General features: G+C 38.7%; 1 protein-coding gene across 1 annotated transcript in view; it reads right to left on the reverse strand.

Moving 5' to 3' along the window:
• LOC306992665 (uncharacterized protein) overlaps positions 1–17,477 on the reverse strand; it is a 36,361-nt gene extending 18,884 nt beyond the window's left edge. The window contains 42 exon segments of the mRNA XM_079601796.1: positions 3,558–3,561; positions 3,620–3,636; positions 5,000–5,137; positions 5,234–5,329; positions 5,332–5,405; positions 5,408–5,463; positions 5,465–5,571; positions 5,670–5,966; positions 6,062–6,265; positions 6,359–6,667; positions 6,837–6,961; positions 7,042–7,207; positions 7,327–7,510; positions 7,651–7,847; positions 7,954–8,072; positions 8,159–8,285; positions 8,374–8,763; positions 8,846–8,936; positions 9,371–9,516; positions 9,605–9,781; positions 9,863–10,105; positions 10,200–10,455; positions 10,542–10,678; positions 10,761–10,884; positions 11,341–11,546; positions 11,626–11,705; positions 11,799–12,108; positions 12,199–12,369; positions 12,471–12,620; positions 12,762–12,880; positions 12,976–13,114; positions 13,528–13,631; positions 13,715–13,813; positions 13,906–13,969; positions 15,622–15,714; positions 16,055–16,163; positions 16,265–16,292; positions 16,374–16,530; positions 16,608–16,751; positions 16,833–17,042; positions 17,259–17,291; positions 17,388–17,477. Of these exon segments, the coding sequence (XP_079457922.1) occupies positions 3,558–3,561; positions 3,620–3,636; positions 5,000–5,137; positions 5,234–5,329; positions 5,332–5,405; positions 5,408–5,463; positions 5,465–5,571; positions 5,670–5,966; positions 6,062–6,265; positions 6,359–6,667; positions 6,837–6,961; positions 7,042–7,207; positions 7,327–7,510; positions 7,651–7,847; positions 7,954–8,072; positions 8,159–8,285; positions 8,374–8,763; positions 8,846–8,936; positions 9,371–9,516; positions 9,605–9,781; positions 9,863–10,105; positions 10,200–10,455; positions 10,542–10,678; positions 10,761–10,884; positions 11,341–11,546; positions 11,626–11,705; positions 11,799–12,108; positions 12,199–12,369; positions 12,471–12,620; positions 12,762–12,880; positions 12,976–13,114; positions 13,528–13,631; positions 13,715–13,813; positions 13,906–13,969; positions 15,622–15,714; positions 16,055–16,163; positions 16,265–16,292; positions 16,374–16,530; positions 16,608–16,751; positions 16,833–17,030 (5,955 nt within the window). The 5' untranslated portion in view covers positions 17,031–17,042; positions 17,259–17,291; positions 17,388–17,477.
• Positions 17,478–21,856: the final 4,379 nt, after the last annotated feature.

Raw genomic sequence — 21,856 nt, forward strand, 5'->3', positions numbered from 1 at the left:
TTGCGATTTTTCTGACAAAAAATTGTAATTGTAATTTAAAATACGATTTAAAAAATCCGATTTGCTGTGCTTGTTTGTAGGGCTGTAGGTAACATTTTGTGATTCTATATCAATATGGCTATAAAATAATAATTAATATTATTACTAAATACATTAAAAAAATTACTGAATAAAAACTAAGAAAAAATATTACTATTTTAATATTTCACTGTGAAATAAAAAAAATAGTGTATATATATATATTTTTTTTTTTACATTACAACGTATTATGTATAATTACAACGCTAACACAAATACAAACACTGGTGCATAATGAGCTGGTTGTGTGTAAGAACAATTAAATCACAGTATTTGCAATTTGATAATTGCACCAAGACGTATCTCTATTTCGGTTTTATGTCATGCAGCTAAAAGTAATTGTTCTTAACCTGCTTAAACTGTGCCGAGCAACTTTGTGTATGAATCATACAACATCCTATCATATATTCTAATAATCAATAGATATTTGTATACTTATATTTAGGGATATATAAGTTAATTCTGCCTGTTTGTTTTTCTTATTAACAGGTCTTGAAGGTTAAAAAAAGGGAGATTATTTGTGGCATGTTGCTTACAGGATTTTAGTGTTTAGCACGAGTTCCTCATTAAGTCCTTCACACTGGATTAACAGGAGATCTGGAGAACGTTCACATCCTGTCTCTTTTCCTTTAGCTGCAGATCCATCTCTTGCTATGACGAGGTGGAACATTCCTATCCACACTCTTCCCTGAGACGGAGGCGGTTCATTCTCAGCTGTTTAGGGCCTTTGTCGTCTCAGCTCACCAAAGGGTCAATAACTTGACCCATTGTACTTCATGACCATTGAGCATGCTATTAATGGAGACTAAGGGGGGTCTGTTTGATTTACTAGGACAAGTGTCCAATGGATGTCACATGATGCTTTTGCTCCTTTGATTGAGTTGCTTGTCATTTCTTCTGTATCCCTTGTTCGAGCCAGCTGGATCATGGAGACAGAGAATCAGAGAATACAGGTATTAATATTTGCATGATGTACCTCTATCTATCTATCTATCTGAATTTGATTGTTCTCCATAGTAACACATTAAGTGCTTCCATTAGGCAGATTGGCATGACTTTAGACCTCTGCTCTACAAATGTTTATTTTTCTCTCACTCTCTTGTCCCTGTTTTTTCTATCTCAGCCACACAAACACTGTGATCCCTGCAGGAGAAGATCCAACAAATATCTGAAGCACAGATGAAGGTAATGCAAAGCAATGCTTTTTCTTTTTGATTTTTAGTTGCTCAGTGTTGTAATTGACAGGAAAAATGTTTTAAATACCATATTTCATAAATATTAAATTAAACTCATGGTCATAATATGTGAGAACCATTACAGTTTTTCTCAATCGCTTTGACAGATTTTACAAAGTCGTAAAAATTTTTAAACTGTAAGTGCAACTTTTGTCTATTAACTATCACACGTCTGCAAAATGTAGTTACTCACCCAAAACATTTAAAGTCCCCCTGTAGGGGGGGGGACTGTTTTTAATGTTTTGCCTATGTGTCTATCTGATGTTTTTAATATGCTTTTAATTCTTGAGTCAACACCATTGCTGAGTATTTTTTTCTCAAAACTGCAGTAAATCAAAGACATTCTGAAAAACGCAGTTTGAAATCGCTGGTATTTCTGACGTCACAAACTACCTAACCAAATCAGGTCTACATGCAGAGCGGTCTTTAGCATATCTTTAACTGCGAAGCAGGGGGTCAAGGGGGTCTTGATATGAAAAATTGTGTACATTTAGCAATATAGCGGGTGAATTATGTAATGTATATTACGATGTTATTATGAACTATATGCCTTTCTTTACTGACATTCTAAGTTGTTCGAAGTGTTTCTAAGGATGCTGAGTTTTAAAAGGCAGATGGCAAAGGCGAACATGGTGTGTGTAACATTAGCAACACATTATTAACTGTTTGATAATGTAGTCAATCAAAAGGCTAATCATGTTAATTACCGTTACGTGTCCGACTTTGTCAGAAAATACTGGTAACGCGTAGGTGTAGGTTCAAGGTTAGTACCTAGTTATAACCCAGTTATTGTAATTGCTATAATAAGTACATAGTATGCTTTTGCTGTTATTGAGGTGGATACGGGTAAAGTTAGGGACAGATTTGGTGGTATGGGTATTTTTAAGGGTGGTTTAAGGGGTAAAGGAAGGGTCAATAGTGTAATTATAAGTGAATATAATATACACTGACATACATTAAGATCAAAGTCAGTTGTATAATGGAAAGTTGTACTGTTCTCAGGAGGATTGTTCATAAACACCAGGATACTGAGAGAGTTATCGCATGTTACTCTCTCACATACACAGTATTTTTGCATTTGTTACTGTTAGTGTAATTACTAACACTTTACAATAAGTTTTAGTTCATTTATGCATTTGTTTATGCATTAGGTACAGTGTATAACATTTTAAGTTGTCTCAACTAATTATTATTTAGTAACTAGTTCCACAGATTTTTTGCGTTCACTCAATTTCCCTCTTCAAAGTGTTGCTTCAATTGTTATTTTTTAGTTGGCCCAAACTTTACTCCAAATTAAAAAAGTACTATATGCTCAACTAGTTTTATAGTTCATTCAACTAAAATCTTTTAATCAGGATTTGATATTTTGGCATAACTAGAAATTGCTGTACTACATTTTATACTGAGGCCTTTAAATGTTAAAGACTTTATATGTAAATTGTGTATTCATGAATTGATGTTCAAAAATAAACCTACACTGAAAAATTAAAGGAATAAAAAAGATGTGACAACTTGCCCCATCCTTACCCCAGCTGCATATGAGATTTAATGGTGGTGCTGCTCTCAAGTGGTGGTGACTGACTATTGCAGCTCTCACATTCACAGAATTGTGGAGGTTACTTTAGGTTTAGAATTAATATGAGAAAGAGATTCTGCTGAATAGTGCTGAACTCCATGCCTAAATTCTTAGTCTAACAATGATTGCTGTTCACAACAATAATTTATATTGACTGTAATTCTAATGATGATTCACATTCACCAAAGAGATGTAATGATCTATGTTGGCTATTATTATATGGTACTTAATTTTTTTTCCTGCATTTTACTGCTCTGCCAAAACTGAATAAATCTAATTCAATGGCTTTGATGGAGGCAATATAATAGATCCATGTGTACTTTAAATGCCTTCATTTTATTTTATTCCCTGAGGATAAGCTGTGTCAAAACATACAGTGTAATTGTCAGTGGCTTACATCTTAAGCTGCATTATGTGGTTTGTATTAGTTTGGTAAAACTGGTAAACACCCTGTATCTTTTTATGGTTTAAATGACAATTTAAAAACATTTAGAGTTTGAAAGACTTGAAAGAGAGAACTTAGACTATACAGCCTAGTCTGTGGCACATAGAGTACATTCAGGCAACTGATTTACTGTTGTGTTTAGGATCATGTTGGGATATTGCAATGTCTAGATTGTTAAAAAAAAGAGGATGAGGTATTCATTTTCATGTCTGGTTTATTCTACAGAACTACAGAAGAGATTGTCACAGCAATCAATGTTTAGAGAGATCCATTTAATATTTTCACTCTTCATCAGCCCCCTTCTGTTAGGAAGAAAAAGGAAAAAAATGTTAATGTTAAGCTGATCCAATTCAAAATGGCCTAAACTCTACACCACTAATCAATATTGATGTTTTTTTTGTTTTTTTTTTAATAGCTACACATCAAAATGCATTTCTTTAAGTGTAGTTTTCTAAACTACTTGCTATTCATATCCTAAAGTGTATGATCATATCCTGATTGATCCTATGTATCAATCTCTGCTCTATTTCTGTTGATGTTCATGCCGCGAAATCTTCATATTTCCACAACAAGATCAACAGCGCTTCTAACACACGAACACTTTTCAAAACATTCAACTCTCTCATCTGTCTGTTTCGACACTGTGAATCATCAGATCCTTCTATCCACCCTCTCATCACTGGGCAACAAAGGAACTCCTCTCCACTGGTTTAAATCCTATCTCACGGGTAGGTCCTTCAGGGTCGCAAGGAGAGGCAAGGTATCCAAAGCACATCAACTGACCACAGGGGTTCCTCAGGGTTCAGTTCTTGGACAAAGACATCACGATCATGCAGGTTTGCTCTGCACAACATCAGGAAGACCAGGCCTTTCCTAACTGAGCATGCAACACAACTTCTCGTCCAGGCTCTGGTCATTTCTAGGCTTGATTACTGCAATGCTCTTTTGGCAGGACTTCCATCATGTAGAACTAAACCTCCACAAATGATCCAGAATGCTGCAGCTCATCTTGTCTGCAACGAGCCCAAAAGGGCCCACGTCACTCCTCTCTTCATCTCTCTGCACTGGCTACCACTCGCTGCTCGCATCAAGTTCAAGGCATTGACGCTTTTACAGATCGACCAAAGGCTCAGCTCCCTCGTACTTTCACTCGCTCCTACGAGTCTACATCCCTACCAGAAGCCTACGATCGGTCAATGAGCGATGGCTCGTGGTACCATCACAGAGAGCCACAAAATCACTCTCCAGAACACTCTCATTTATGGTTCCTTGCTGGTGGAATGATCTCCCCACCCTCATCTGGAATCCAGAATCCCTGACAACATTCAAAAGAGAGCTGAAAACGAATCTCTTCCATAAGCACTTAACCTCTTTCCTTTTCCTTTAATCCTCCCATGTCTGGTTTATGCTATTCTAAGTTTTGTATTTTGAGCACTTCCTGCGTTGTTTTTGCCCGCTCATGATGACTCGCTTGCTTTGGTCCTCATTTGTAAGACACTTTGGACAGAGGCATCTGCTAAATTTTAATGTGATTGTAAAGTCACTAACAAGTGCCGATCTAGAGTTGACCTATCAAGTCGTCTCTACTGTGACTATTTACTTTTGGCTTTTCTGAGGGTTTTTTGTGTGTGACCAAAATCACATGTTTTAAGTGCCTACTCTTACTTTATTGGATCCTGTATCACGAGTCTTGGCTCTCAGCTTGTTGACCTGAGATTCAGCAATGTCAGCCCTCTCCTCTGCCTCATCCAGCTCATGCTGTATCTTACGGAACTTTCCAAGATTGGAATTGGCTTGTTCTTCCTAAAGATTACACACAACAGCATTTGTGAAAATCAAAAGATGCAATTACTACAAAAGTCGTATCATTTGATGGCATCAGTGGGATAAAATACTCACCGCAACCTCAACAGATCTCTTGTAGGATTTGACCTTCAGCTGGAGTTTGTCCACCAGATCCTGCAGTCGAGCCAGATTCTTTCGGTCTTCCTCGGTCTATGCAAAGCAAAAAATGTTTTTAGTATACGCAATATACATTTAAATACCGTAAGACAGCACTTTATGTATTTTTAACAAATAACATGATCAAATCAAGCAGGGGCAAAATTGTTATTAGGCAACATTTTTCCTACCTGGTAGGTGAGCTCCTTGATGCGTCTCTCATATTTACGAATCCCCTTGACAGAGTCACTGGCCTTTCTCTGTTCTATCTCCACCTCACTTTCCAGCTCTCTCACCTAACAGATGTGTAACAATTTTGGTATAAAAATTGTAAAGTTAAAAGAAAGCATTTAGCAAAAACATCTTTAAATTCTTAAAAACATCACCAACTTACCCTTGCTTCCAGTTTCTGGACCTGCTTCTTGCCTCCCTTCATGGCAATCTGCTCAGCCTCATCCAGACGGTGCTGCAGGTCCTTGATGGTCTGCTCCATGTTCTTCTTCATGCGCTCCAGATGAGCACTGGTGTCCTGCTCCTTCTTCAGCTCCTCTGCCATCATGGCAGCATCAGTGATGGCCTTCTTGGCTTTTTCCTCAGCATTCCTGCACTCCTGCACTGCCTCCTCAAACTCAGTCTGAAGCTGAGTATTATCTCCCTCCAGCTTCTTCTTCTGATTCAGCAGGCTGGTGTTCTGAACATAGATAATATTGACAATCATATAGTCTTCTGATTATATTGTTTACTAAGAGGCTTTTTTTGCATAGTTTTAATACAGATGTGTCATACCTGAGAATGCAGGAGCTGAACTCTCTCACTGACATCCAGCAGTTCCTGCTCTGCCAGTTTCCTTCCTCTCTCAGTTTGTTCCAGCATGGATCTCAGCTCATCCAGTTCAGCCTGCAGCAGATTGTTGCGTCTCTCCACAATGGCGAAGTTCTCTTTGAGATCATCATTACCACGAAGAGCGTCATCTAGTTGCAGTTGGGCATCCTGTAAAGTACACATTTTACAAATCAAAAGACTGAAAACTATCTTGGATTTCACCTAAGCATAATAAAATCTTGATTTGAAGATTCGTCATACTTTGATATGTCCATGAAGACCCTTGAGTTGCTTCTGGGCTTCTGATGCCTGTCTGTTAGCCTGGCTGAGCTGAATCTCCATCTCATTGAGGTCTCCCTCCATCTTTTTCTTTAGCCTGAGAGCTTCATTCCTGCTGCGTGTCTCTGATTCCAGTGAGCTTTGCAGGGTATCCACCATTCTCTGCTGGTTCCTCTTGGCCTGCTCCATCTCTTCATCTTTCTCTGTCAGCTTACGTTCAATATCAGCTTTGACCTGATTGAACTCCAGCTGAGCTCTAAGTATCTTGCCTTCCTCGTGTTCAAGGGAACCCTATGAAGAGTAAAAAGGGTGTTTGTTATAATGGAGATTTAAAAATTTGGGGTGGGAGGTGACTTCCCTTAAAATAATCTGTAATGATCAATTGCTTTAAACAACAGCTTGATTTAAATCAAAGAGTTGTCAAATGAATAAGAATTTTGGGGTGAAATTCTTATTTTACCTCAGCCTCTTCGAGAGCAGTTTGTATCTCTTGTTTCTCCTGCTCCAGTTGTTTTCGTAGTTTCTCCAGCTCATGAATATTCTTCCCACTCTCACCAAGTTGCTCAGTAAGATCAGAAATTTCCTCTGTGCAATAGAAATAACATGTGAGCTCACTAATACTAGCAATTAAAGTAATGGTTTGGGGTCTTAAAAAACACTATTACCTTGGAGATTCTTGTTCTCCCTCTTCGTGCACTCCAGGTGGTCCAATGACTCCTCATATGAGTTTTTCAATTTAAAGAGTTCAGTGCTCAGAGATCTAGCTTCTTTTTGGGCACTTTCCAGTTCAGTTTGGGACTCCTCATACTTCTGCTTCCACTCAGCCAGGACCTGGTTTAATTTAACAAGGCCAATTAGTCAATGGGAGCAGTGCAGTTTGCTGGTATTTTATTTTGTAAATATATGGCAAATTTATCCAGCTAATGACAAAATGTACTTTCTCTTCTTACTTTATCAAAGTTTCTTTGCTTCTTGTCCAGAGCAGCAGCAGCAGCATTGGATCTCTCCACATCCACCATGAGATCTTCAATCTCATTCTGCAGCCTGTGCTTGGTCTTCTCCAGAGAAGAGCATTTAGCATTGACAGCTTCCACAGCTTCTTCTGCATCTTGCAGACGCTGAGTTAGCTTTTTTCTGTAATCAAAATACAAAATATATTGAACATCTGAAATATCATTAATTAAACTATTTAAAAGGCCACAAACTAGAGCAGAACATTGAGAAAAGTTTCTAATCACTAAAGACGAAACTTATAAATATTGTTTGTTTCTTACTTTGCTTCCTCCAGCTCCTCAGTCCTCTGGATGGCATCAGTTTCATACTTGGTTCTCCACTGAGCCACTTCAGAGTTTGCCTTGGACATGCCACGCTGTAGCTCAGCCTTGGCTTCTTGCTCCTCCTCATATTGCTCCCTCAGCAGATCAGCATCATGACGAGCAGACTGAACGGCATGGGCCAGGGCATTCTTAGCCTGAAGAAAAACAAAAACAAACAAATGTTTGCGGCCAGTTGTTGATTACAATAGTAAATGTGAATGTCTTTAGCAAACATTTTAGACATTGAAGGAGTTTGGAAACCTTGATTTCTTCTTCGAGCTGTCTCTTGAGGTCTTCAATTTGCTGAGTGTTGGATTGTTTGCCTCTGGTTAACTGTGTCACCAGGGAGTCTTTCTCCTCAAACTGTCTGGCAAGTTCACCTACAAAACAATATTTTAAAAAAAATGACTTTTTCCAATTATCATTATGATGCAGTTGGTAACATAACAATATTTTGTATTCTTACCATTTTCAGTTTGCAGCTTGGCTTTTTGCATGGTGAAATCACTGATAGTGCGCTGACCTTCCTCAGCCTTGGTTCTGTACTCACTCATCTGGTCTTCCAGAGTTCTGCACATTTTCTCCAGGTTTGTCTTGAGGATTAATTGTATCATAGTTGATTGTTTTCTTTGACTGACAACACATCATTTATAGACACTAAGCACAATTTCTCTCACTCACCTTCGCCTTTGCAAGCTGCTCCATGTTGGAGACTACATCGTCCAGTTCCAGTCTGAGTTCACTCTTCTCTTTCTCCAGCTTCTGCTTCACTCTTTGGAGGTTGTCAATCTGCTCCCCCAGATCAGCCACACTGTCTGCATGTTTCTTCCTCAGTGTAGCCGCAGTGGCCTCATGTTGCAGAGTGGACTCTTCAAGGTCTCTGCGCAGTTTCTGGAACTCAGCTTCACGTTTCTTGTTCATCTCAATCTGGGCAGCAGTGGCTCCACCAGCCTCCTCCAACCTCTCACTGATGTCCTCCAGTTCTCTGGACAGATCAGCTCTCTGTTTCTCAACTTTAGCACGGGCAGCTCTCTCAGCCTCCAACTCTTCCTCAAGCTCTTCAATTCGGGCCTGGTAATGTGCATAAATTCAAAATTAAGATTACAATTCTTATATTAAAAAAAAAACTTATTTAGACACATATAAAGTTTACCTGCAACTCTTTCAGTTTTTTCTGGAGTTGGGACTCCAAAGCTTGTCCATCTTCAATCTTGCTATTGAGTTGGCTTATTTCAAAGTCTTTTCTGCCAAGTACACAGGATAACACATGAATGATTACATGCATAATAGAATTAAAATATCAGGTAACACTTTTCAATAGGATTCCATTAGTTAACGTTAAATGATGAATTGAACAACATTAACTAACAATAAACCATACATTTATTAAAGTATTTATTAAACTTTGTTAACAATAATTAATACAAAATAAACTTTTCATTGTTTGTTATTAGCTCACACTCCTTTAATAAAATTAACAGTATTAACAATATTAAATTAGATTGTTACTACGTTTCAATTTACATTAACTAAGATTAATAAATGCTTAGAAGTATTTTTAATTATTAATTTGTAAAATGATCTAGTTAACTAAAGTAAACTGGAGCCTTATTGTAAAGTGTTACCAAATATCTTTTAATTAAGACATTTTATATAAATAAAATATAAAATGTATTACTTCTTTAGCCGCTCTTCTGTCTGCTGCTTATCATTTTCCAAATCCATCACATTCTCTTGAGTTAACTTCAAGTCACCCTCAAGCTTTCTTTTGGCTCTCTCAAGATCCATTCGAATTTTCTTTTCTTGTTCCAGAGAACCTTCAAGCTAAATTTCATCCAAAGAATATAAAAATAATTAATGCAATTAATTAAAAAAAGCTTCTCATTCTAGTGTTTTGTTTCCTGACTCTTACATCATCCACTTGTTGCTCCAGTTTGGTTTTGGCTTTGGTGAGTGTGTTGACTTTGTCTTCCTCACTCTGGAGGTCATCCAGCGTTTGCTGATGGGCCTCCTGAAGAGCTTTCTTCTCCTTGGTCAGCTTAGCGATGATCTCATCCAAAGCTGCCATCTCTTCTGTCAGGTTTTTAACCTGTAGAAAGGTGTCATTGTATAAAGGGGCTCTTAACAAACAATTCTAACATCAATAACAGGTTCAGTGTTGAAAACTGACCTTGTTCTCAGTGGCATGTTTCTCCTTCTCCACTTTGGCCAGAGTGAGTTCAAGATCATCAATGTCCTTCTTGAGCTCAGAACATTCATCCTCCAGCTTTCGTTTCTTTGCAGTCAGCTCAGCATTCATTTCATCTTCATCCTCCAGCCTCTCAGTTATTTCTTTGACTTTGGCTTCAAGCTGGATCTTACTCTTGATCAGACCTTCACATCTCTCCTCAGCATCTGTAAGATTATCTTGCTCCTATCAACATGAAATTTTTTTTTGAAAATTTGTTTTGTTTTCTGATTTGTTTGAAATGTGAAAAGTGCATAGTTGTAGTCTCATGTGAACTTACAGACTGTGCTAAAAGCTGCAGGTCGTTCTTCTCTTGGAGAAGAGAAACCATCTTTTCCTCAAGCTCCTTTCTGCGGGCTTCAGATTTGGCATAAGCCTCCTTCAACTTGGTGAATTCCTCCTTCATGTTGGCCATTTCTTTCTCGGACTCTGCACTTTTCAGCAGAGGCTTGATCTTGAAGTAGAGCTTCATCCAGGGCCAATTCTTGACACCCATGAAAGCACGTACATTCCACTGGATCACCAACAGAGAATCTCTGTAGATATTAAATAAGAATGTTCAGTCTTGCACTTTATATGTAACTTGGAGAATATGTTAAAGAATGAAAAGCTTAAATCTAACCTTCTTTCCACAATTTTCTGGAACTCATCTCTTGATAGAAAACCACGAGACATAGACTGAATTCCAGTTATAATAAGTGCAAGACGGTCATCTCGCATCTCTTCAAGACCACCCAGAAGACCAGCCTTAAAAAAGACCTGAACAGTAAAGAATTTAAGGTCAAAAAGGATGACAGTGGAAAAGTGGCTTTGGAAAAAGTTAATGTTAATCTAAAAATACCTTAGTATGTCCTAACTTGTACTGTTCGTGATCGATGTCCAGAGAGCCCAGAAGTTTTTCTGCACCCTTCTTGTTATCAATGAACTGTCCCTCAGGGATAGCAGCAGGATTTAGGATACGGTATCTACACAAATAAACAACACACATTAACTATTGTTTTATATCTATTTATTTTTAGCAAATGCTTAATTGTGCAAACAGATTACTGAAACCTGCAATAACTTGTATGCAATAAAATGTATACATAATGTTATTTTGTAAGGCATTAAAGCCGTTTTGTTTCATACCAGCTTCCAGAAGAGATCAGATCTCTTTAGCTCTGCATTTACTGAATGAACACTGTGCCACTGTACGTCCGACTAATTGCATTTTATGTTTTCTATGTATCATCTTTTTATTCTTATAATTCTTTTTTGTAACTGTAAACTTCAAAATATAATGAATTTAGCCCGAATTTAGTGATTCGGGCATGAATTTTTTTTTTTTTTTAAATCCTTTTCTATGTAAAGCACTTTGAATTACCATTGTGTATGAAATGTCCTTTATAAATAAACTTGCCTTGCCTTGCCTTCATACTAACCGTTGTTTGAAATCTCCATACAGGATCCTGTTGGGGAATCCCTTTCTGCAGATCCTGATGCCCTCCAGCACACCGTTACAGCGCAGCTGGTGCATGACCAGAGGATTCTCCATCGCCCCAGGAGTCTTGCTCTCATTGGGGATGAGGCAGCGCACAAAGTGAGGGTGAGTTGACCTCAAGTTGGTCATCAGCTTGTTCAAGTTCTCCTGTTGGTAGACCACAGAGGATTTAGATTAATATGCAATAAAACTTTGTGAGACAATATAGTTTTATAATATTCCTTACCCTATGGAGGGCTGACACCGTCTGGAAGGAAGAACCCTTCTTTTTGCTACCTTTGGCAGCCTTTCCTCCAGAATCCGCAGCTGTGAAATAAATTATAATAAATATTATTATTAAACAGTAAAAATAGTGCTTATTATATTTCATATATCATATTATATTATATGTGTGCTTACCTGAGTCATCAGTAGCGAAATTAGCAAACAGAACAGGCAACAACTTAAGAGTTGACTTCTGGAAAAACCCTACAACCGTCTCATTGAGAGGGTCCTTGTTCTTCACCAGCCAGTTTGCAATGTTGTAGTCCACAGTGCCAGCATAGTGAACGAGGCCAAAATGGGCCTCTGGTCTACCCTTGATTATCCTAGGCTTTTGGAAGTTTGGATTTTTCCCCATATGGTTGTCATAAAGCTTAGCTTTAAATGTTGCATCACTGGCTTTGGGGAACATGCACTCCTCTTCAAGGATGGACATGATACCCATGGGCTACAATGACAGTGACAGAGATAACAAGAGTTAAGACTGACAAATATGATTTTTACCCTCAGTATAATTATCAACATAGTATTCACCCACCTTCTCAATAAGCTCAATACATGCTGCCAAGTCCATGCCGAAGTCAATAAACACCCACTCAATACCCTCCTTCTTGTATTCCTCTTGCTCCAGCACAAACATGTGGTGGTTGAAGAACTGCTGCAACTTCTCATTAGTGAAGTTGATGCAGAGCTGCTCAAATGTGTTGGACTGCAGGTGAAATATATTTTATAATCACAATGGTCAAACAGGTTGCACTTCTTGTTGAATTTGTTTTATGAGTAAAAAATAATCAGTTGATTTCAGCTTACATCAAAGATCTCAAATCCAGCAATGTCCAGCACACCAATGAAGTACTGGCGAGGCTGTTTGGTGGCCAGGGATTGGTTGATTCTCACAACCATCCATAGGAACATCTTCTCATACACTGACTTTGCCAGAGCACCAATAGAGTAGTACACCTAATAAAGAAAATATTTAAAAAATCTGAATTTGACACATTGCAAACTAGAAAGCGATTTTTCAGAAACATGAAAGATTTTGTTTGTATGTCTTGGAAAGTGAACCTATGATGTTGAAAAATTATTATTTTCATTCATTACCTGCTGGACACTCTGTCCCTTGGTGACCCACTCATTTCCTACTTTGACTCTTGGGTGACACAAACCCTTGATCAAGTCAGCTGAATTTAGGCCCATCAGATATGAGATTTTGTCAGCATCTACATGTTAAAACAGAATACAGAGCTATGACTCTATATACAACATGTCTTAGACTTTTTTCCTTTATGAAGCTAAGATTCCAAGTTATGCTGACCCTCAGTCCCATCAGCCTCGGCCTGTTCCTCTCTTTGCTTCTGTTTGAACTTCATGTTGCCAAAGTGCATTACGGAACCAGTCAGCTTGTAGATGCTGTTCTGCTCTTCTTGGGTGAAGCCCAACACATCGAACGCTTCCTACAGCAGATGTACAGAGCATGTTAAATATCATGGCAAATGTTTTATATTCTAATTTTTGACAAGTACATTAGAAGTCTTTCTTTTTAAAGAATAGACTGACCAAGATAATCAGTCATTCTCTTTCAAGTCATTCTATACCTGTATTACTTCATTTCTTCTGTGGAAGACAAAATGAAATACAAAGGTAATTTACCTCACACAATCACATGGCTTCAGAAAAACAAGTTGTGTGAATCTTTGATTGTGCTTTTTCATACTTATTGACAGCCCCTGATCAGTATATGCTTTTATTGTATGGAAACCAATCAAGACATTTTCAATTTGTGTTCCACAGCAGAAACGCAGTCATACAGGTTGTCAAAAGTGTTGTTCTTGTATTGTGAACTGCCTATGTTTTAACAAACACCCACATCAGTGGCCATCAGCTCGTCACCGTCATCAATAGAAGCTACTTGTGTTTCTCCTTGGGAGATAAAGGCGTAGTCATAGGGATTGTTGGTGATGAGCAGCATTTCTAAGGAGACATGGGAACATAGATCAGAAAAGACTCTTTTAATTACAGATGGCAATGTTAATAGATATGATGGGTAATTTTACCCAGCAGTTCTGGTCTTTTCTGGGACAGAATCTGATAGAAGATGTGGTAGTCTCTCTCAGCCTTGAGCTGAAAAGTGACACGAGACTTCTCCAGCAGATCTAAATTAATTGATAAATAGATGAATATTTTAAAAACAGTTACACAGTTCATCAATGTGTGATTTGTTGGAATGATGTTGGGCAGTACTTACAAGTCTCAATGTCAGCAGAAGCTAACTTTCCACTGTGGCCAAAATGGATACGGATAAATTTACCCTGTAAATAAAGCAATATATAATATAATACATAACATGCTCATATAACATATCATAGAAACCAATATCAGGGCTCAACATAAAAAAAATCCCCACTGGCCCCCGGGGCCAGTAGATCAGAGTTTTGCTGGCCCCTTCTATATTTTTACTGGCCCTGAAAGAAATATAAGGAAAAGCATGGGAAACCATTTCTGGCATATCAGAATGGGTGCTGAACATAATAAAACGAGGTTACTCGCTGCAGTTCGCTCGCAGACTGCCGCGCAGGGGCGGACTGGGACCAAAAAGTGGCCCTGGACTTTCTGACCCACAGCAGCCCACCACATCCCACATCATAACACATTGGCTCATTAATGTGCAGAATATTTTTTAGTAGAATAATTATAACTACTTATAGCATAAAAATATTACACAATACAAAAATAAATGCTATTTAAACATTTATTTTAAATAACACAACACATATTAGATAATATTTGTAAGACAAAGGGAAACAAACAGAAGAACATTAAGACACACAACAATATTAATATAAAACTATCAAGACATTAACATTTTGCATTAACATGAATCATCATGTCATAGGCTACTATTAGGCTATCGTGTGATATTAAACTTGCTTCTTTTCTTCCAGCTTTTCATCCATAGACAGTTATTTGTAATTATCTGCTCAGATAAATTTGCAGTAACGGATCAATATCTCTCTCTCTCTCTCGCTGTAAAATTAAACGTGAAAGGGGGCGTGTTTCAAGATACTCAATGGAGTAGACCAAACTAATTAACAGGGAGGGAGGGCAATACTCTCACATGCACACAAAACACACTCCTTGTCGGCCGTGCCCGCGCGATCGATTCACTCATCCATCTGCGTAGAAAATAATGTAATATTATGATTTCCGTCATTTTTTAAATATATTCGTGTAGCCTTCCGAGTGGGCCGGCCCACATTGGCCAGTCCGCCCCTACGGTGAAAAGCGAAGTATCACATCTACTTCGCGCCGACTGCTGGGAAAAGGGGCTATAAAGACCGTTCCTCTAACGCGGAGCGAGTCGGGCTTTTACAGACGCTACTTTCTTGTCCCCAAAAAGGGTGGTGGTCTCAGACTCATCCTAGACCTCAGACGTTTGAACAAGCGCTTATGAAATGCTCGTTCAAATTGCTGACAACCAATCCTCGTGCAAATTCGCCCGTGAGATTGCATGGTTTATCTCAATGGATCTGAAAGACGCTTACTTTCAGATACAGATAGCATCCCGTCACAGGGCATTCTTGATATTCGCCTCCGAGGGTCGAGCTTATAAGTACCATGTCCTGACGTTCGGTCTGTCCCTAGCACCTCGCAGGCTCGCACGTTCACAAAGTGCATGGACACGGCGCTTGCCCCCCAACAACGGAGTATGCGAATACTAAACTACCTCGACGATTGGCTGATTTTAGCTCAATCGGAGACAGAGCTTATAATTCACAGCCGGAATATTAAATAACCTGAAGTAACATTGACACTCTTCGCGCCACTGTGTGTGACGAATTGCTGTTTGTTTTGCTAATGGCCAGTCACTCACATACTCTTTTACTGGCCCCGGGCCATCGGGCCATTTCTTATGTCGAGCCCTGCAATATAGAATAATAACACCAATGTAAACCCCACTTACAAATCTGGAGGAGTTGTCATTTCTGATGGTCTTGGCATTACCAAAAGCCTCGAGAGCAGGATTACACTGGATGATTTGATCCTCCAGAGTACCCTGAGAATCATATTTTAACAATAGGTGTGAAAAATGTTTGATGTACCTTCTTTTCAGTTAACAGCCATGCATATTTTCACACGCTATGTAGTTTTGTAATAATAATAATAATCCATAGAGAGCCTAAGTCACAGTAGAAAACTAATTGGGAAAACAAAAATGTTTTTGTTTACATGTTAATGCATTGCAATATGGTAAGTAAGGGAGTATCAAATTATGACAATTTGTGACTTTAATATTTAATAAACGAAGACCATTAATTTAGTAATAATTTTTTGTATGCTATGTTATATAGAAGGTATATTCATTCATCCATAATACTTTTTTGGAAATTAAGCACCTTTTTCTCCATTGATGGATCCTTCTTGCCAGGCGATGCTGCTGCAATGCTCGCAAAGTACTGGATTACTTTTTTAGTGTTCACAGTCTTTCCAGCACCGGATTCTCCACTTAAAATAAAAACAGTTAATCAAATGGCTGATAAAATGCAGCATAGAAAATATTGGTAAAAGGAGGAGTAATTTGGTACTTCATAATATGTATTACATACGTGATCAGGACAGACTGGTTTTCTCTGTCTGTGAGAAAATAAAACATAAGAAACTTAGCATTTGAAATTGAATTAGAAATCAACAAAAAATTACAAGTGAGATCATCACCTGACAACATGTACTGGTAGGCATTGTCTGAGATGGAGAAGATGTGTGGAGGGGCCTCATTTCGTTTCTTTCCTCTATAGGCATTGACGACTTCCTGGTTGTACACTGGCAAAAACTTGTAGGGGTTCACAGTGACACAGAAGAGCCCAGAGTAGGTCTGTAAGAGATTCACAGAAGGTTTAGATCTGCTCATGCAAGATAAAGAAAACGTGAGTGTTTTAAGACTGGACTCACGTAGATCATCCAGGCTGCGTAACGCTCTTTGAGGTTAAACAGCACAGCGGGCTCGTGCAGGAAGGTGAACATCACCATGTCCTCAATTTTATCGAACTTTGGCGGGTTCTGGGGGTGAACATCTATTTCCTTCACAGTTACTGTCTGTGGATAACACACAAAAATGTTTTGACAGTCACTCTGTATTTGTCTACAATCCACAACAATGCAGAGATTGGATCTTACCTTCCCGAATTCAGTGTCAACAGTGACTTTGTCACCGTCTCTACTAGTGATGGAGGCCTTAACGTACTCAACCTCAGGGTCGGGCACAAAGCATTCCTTCTTCATGTCGAAGGGGCGAGTTTGGGCCTCCAGACGCTCCTTGTCTGACTTTCGTAAGAACGGGGCAGCTGGCCCGAACTCTGACATCACATCCACCATCTTTCAATCAGACTGATGATGACAAAATTCTTAGAACTTGTAAAACTTGTTTACAATTAAAAAATCTATTGTAAAAATAAAATGTAAATATTTATAAATATAAAATATTTCTTGGTCTTTCAACAGAAATGATTGCATTAAAAAAGAAAATATTGCATAAACATACATATACTATAACATACAATATACTATACACATTGTGTTAACCTTTATAAAAGCATGCCTTACCAGATTAAATCCAAACCCAAGAAAGTCCAAGTCCTTTCAATAAAAAAAGAAACATCCTTAATAAGAAGTCATCGTATTCTATTGTTCTGTCTTCATGAACAATTTAATCTAAATGATGTGTGCTCTTACCTTTAGATGGCACAATGATGTGAGCTTGCAATATTGTGCTGTAACTTATCTCTTTATATAGAGGCACAATGAGTGTGACGTTGACCATCTGTATTTGGTCCGACTCACTTGTGTGTGTGTGTAGCTCTTTTTGGGTGCCTGAAAAAATCTTTGTGTGAGTCACAGTAGTTTGGCATGTGGAAATGTTAGTGCAACAAGATCAGAAAGGATCTAAATCACAATGACACTATTTTTGTCCCATATTTATATCTCCTTTTTAAAATATATCAGATCTTTACTAAAGTTTTTTATACTGAAATGTGCACTTCCACTTTCATTTTTTATAGTTAGTTTCATAGGCCAGATTCACAACGTCTTTTTTTTTTTTTTTTATGTACGTAAAGCGTTATAGAGGTATTGACTCTTGTGTGTATATATATATGTATCTGAACCATAGTTGAACATTCACATAATCCTTTTTAAATAAAATTGCTTAAATGACAGTTAGATTCCAGCAATAATGCAATATGATGCTTTTCTTAAACTGTAATTTTCTGTCCTCAAAGAGAGACAGGCATGCACTGGGAATTTCACATGTTTATCTTTGTGCTCAAGGATCAAGACAAGGTAACAATGCCTCACGAACAAGATGGCTGTCACGGAACAGTAAAATTGTCAGTAGACAGCTGTAACGCAACAATGAATATCTGCACTTGCGACCTTTTGTTCTTGCCCAATGCAGAGACAGCTGCAACTCTTGCTTGTTCTTGTTTGTTGCTATGACCTTCTTGATTTCCCAAAGCTATATCCATCGTATGTGTTTTTCAAGTTAATTAGCAGTCATTCAAATGAACAACAGCTTCATTCATGTTTATCCATGGTCAAACCCATTCTTCCTTAAAAAATATTTTCCAGCTTTACAAAGATTTCCAAAACATATGGATGAATAGGATTCTGTAAGATACAAAATCCAATTTGTATGTTTACAGAAGTTAATGTATTCCGAATACATTACACCAGTGTTACTTTTTCTGTCCATTAGTTAACACGAAGATGCTGATAATTATTCCTTCTTAACAGTTAAAACATGGCGAGCAGGTCAAACTATTCGTCTTAGCCCCAGATCTGTTTCTAAACCGCTCTACAGCGTTGATTTATTGTTGAGCCGTGTGAGCCATCACTCAAGACCTTTTGTGAGGTTTCTGGCCTGCCATGACCTCTCGTCCCTCAGTTATTCTGCACCCTCTCAACAAGCACCTTACTTAGTCTTAGCACTTGGGCAATCTATTCTAGGCCCCTCATCCTTTACAGAGCCTCATTCTGACCTGTCTATTTACCCTTGTTTATTAAAACTCAGGAGCAAGAATGGAAGAAATGGGGGCCAACCTTATGTCTAATAAAGTTTGTAATCTGAGCTTTCTTTTGTCACCGGGTGCACTAGAATGGTCTTGCATCTGTTGGGTTAAATAGGAATCCATTGTGTCTACTTCCTGTCTTCTGCTTCAGACCATGCAGCTAGTTTTGCTACTAAAAAAATTGATTTACAAGCTGGAGTAGGTGTAATTCTTAAGCATTAAACAATGGCACATTGATTATTCGCAACAGTGGCAAGGAAACATTTCTCAACATGTTGTAAACAACAGCGCACATCTGTGCCGTTAATTCATTCACACACAGAAACGTGATTCAAATTTAAACAATCATATTGCGGTTTACAGACACTATTATCTATACTACGGAGAGTATAGAGGTTCGCTGTTTGTTTAAAACAGCAAAAGTGAAACGTCCCTGGATTGTAGGTCCAGTTGCACCGCAAACCTGCTCAATCACTTCCATCTCAGATAGGGTTTTAATTATTCTTATTTGTTTTGATTATTTTAATTTCTTCTATGTAAAGCACTTTGAATTACCACTGTTTAGCTTTGCATTTACTGAATGAGCACTGTGCCACTGTTCGTCCGACTCTTTGCACTGTATTTTGTTTTCTAAACTGTTTTAAGTACTATTATTAGGGCCCAAGCCTTGAAAAGGCGAAGGCCCTATTGTTTTCCTTCGGATTATTATTTATTCTTCTTCTTCTTCTTTATTATTATTATTTTACTACCTTTTTGGCACTTTTGGGGGCCTTAACGTGCTCAAAAACTCTTGAAACTTTGCACAAATGTCAGAACCTGCGGCCATTAGGGCCACGCTGAAGCTGGGACCCGGGCGTGGTAGGGGGGCTCGGCAGCGCCCCCTGGAATGGGATTCAAAAACATGTCCATATCTCAAACACGCTTGCATGTAATAATATGATACTCGGTACACATATAGATCTCATCGGGCCGAACAACTTTCGTGCTCTCAGTTTTACGCCAGTCCAACAGGAAGTCGGCTATTATGGGCTGTATGGAAACGCATGTTCTGGCATTTGAAACACTTCTCCCAGAGAATTCATCCGATGACCACGAAACTCGGTGTGCATGAAGTCAAGACATGGAGGATGCTAAATTGCGGACGGATTTTTGATATCTCGAACGGTTTGGCCGTGGCGAGGAAACGAATTTATGATTAAAAAAGGATGCATAAAGTGTTATAACTTAGTTATAGTTTTACCTACAGTTACAAAACTCAGCGTGTATATTGATATTATCAAGCCGAACAACTTTGTAATTTACAGTCATTAGCTCCGACCAACAGAAAGTCAGATATTGTGGTTTGAATGTGAATTGTGTCTCTCTCTGTCTCTCTGCTATTCTGTGTGTGTGTGTCTGTCTGTGTGGGGTGGGGAGGGGAGGGGGGATCTGTGTATGTGAGTGTGTGAGGAGGGGGGCTAGTTTAGTTTAACCCTTTCTCTGCTGTGTGCAAAATCTCGGGCACTTTTGGGGCCCTTAACGTGCTCGAAAACTCTTGAAATTTTGCACACAGGTTAGAACCCGCGGCCGGGCTGAAGCTGGTACCCGGGTGTGGCAGGGGGGCTCGACAGCGCCCCCTGGAATGGGATTCAAACACTTGTCCGTATATCAAACACACTTGCATGTAATAATATGAAACTCGGTACACATTTAGATCTCATCGGGCCGAACAACTTTCGTGCTCTAAGTTTTACGCCAGCCCAAACAGGAAGTTGGCTATTGTGGGTGGTATGAAAACGCATGCCCCTGGAATTTGAAACACTCTTTCTAGAAAATTCATCCAATCGCAACCAAACTCGGTCAGCATGACGTCAAGACATTGAGGATACTAAATTGCTGACGGATTTTTTATATCTCGAACAGTTTGGCCGTGGCGAGGAAACGAAATTATGGCGAGAAAAGAGAAACACGATGTGTAATAACGTCTTCATACATTAATTGATCTTGATGAAACTTCAGTAGCGTGTTTGTTGTAAGAGAGCGATCACATGGATGTAACTAATGTGAGTCAAAGTTATAGCGCCACCAACTGGCAGCAGGAAGTGTGTTACTTTTGACAAAAGTGGGGGGGTTAGTTTTACCTACAGTCACAAAACTTGGTATGTATATTGTGCACATCGAGCCGGACAACTTTCTGATTTACAGTCATTAGCTCCGACCAACAGGAAGTCAGATATTTTGGTTTGAATGTGGTTTTGTCTCTCTCTGCCTCTCTCTGACAGAGTTCCCCCAGCCATTCTGTGTGTGTGTGTGTCTGTGTGTGTGTGTCTGTGTGGGGAGGGGAGGGAGGGCACACACACACACACACACAGTCAGCCCCCCTGTCTGTGTGTGTGGGGAGGGGAGCAGAAAGACTATGAACAATTGTGCCATCTAGTGTTTTATACTATGTATAAATGTGTTTTTTATTTTAAACAAGTGTTTTAAAGTACACTAATTTCAATTAATGATATGCTGCATTTTTAATATTTAAACATTATCAAAGTTAGGATGTCATTTTTTTTAGTTTCAAAAGTTATCTGTCTCTGTCTCCCTTTGGCTGTCATTACCCTCCCCTCACTCCCACAGTCTCACTTATTTCTTTCTGTATCAAATAATATTACCATAAACAAAAAGTTTGAGTTTCTTTTTCAATCAATGTATTATGTGTAACTTAAAAATAAGCAAAAAGTTTGAGGTCAAGACATGAAAACTATGAAATATAATATAGTATTAGTAAAAGAGTGCAGTATAGGGTTGGATGAATCAGATAAATAACATATTTTGGTAAAAAAACATTTGGTTAAACAAAATTGAGTGATACATATGGCTATATTGCCCTCTCGACAGTCAAAGCGGGTTACGTTATTGCCCGTCGTGCACAGGAACCCGAAAGGCAACGGGGTGGCGGCTTTATATATATATATATATATATATATATATATATAAATATAGCTGCAAGCAGCGATGGAGGGCCCAAGCCGGGGGCACCGCCACCCCGGTGCCTTTAGTGTAACTAAAGGCACCAGGGTGGCGGTGCCACCGGCTTGGGCCCGTAATCGCTGCTTGCAGCTATATTTAGGGCCCAAGCCCTGAAAGGGCGCAGAGCCCTATTGT

This window comes from Phoxinus phoxinus (genome assembly GCF_949152265.1).
Source record: "Phoxinus phoxinus genome assembly, chromosome: 24".
Classification (NCBI taxonomy): domain Eukaryota; kingdom Metazoa; phylum Chordata; class Actinopteri; order Cypriniformes; family Leuciscidae; genus Phoxinus; species Phoxinus phoxinus.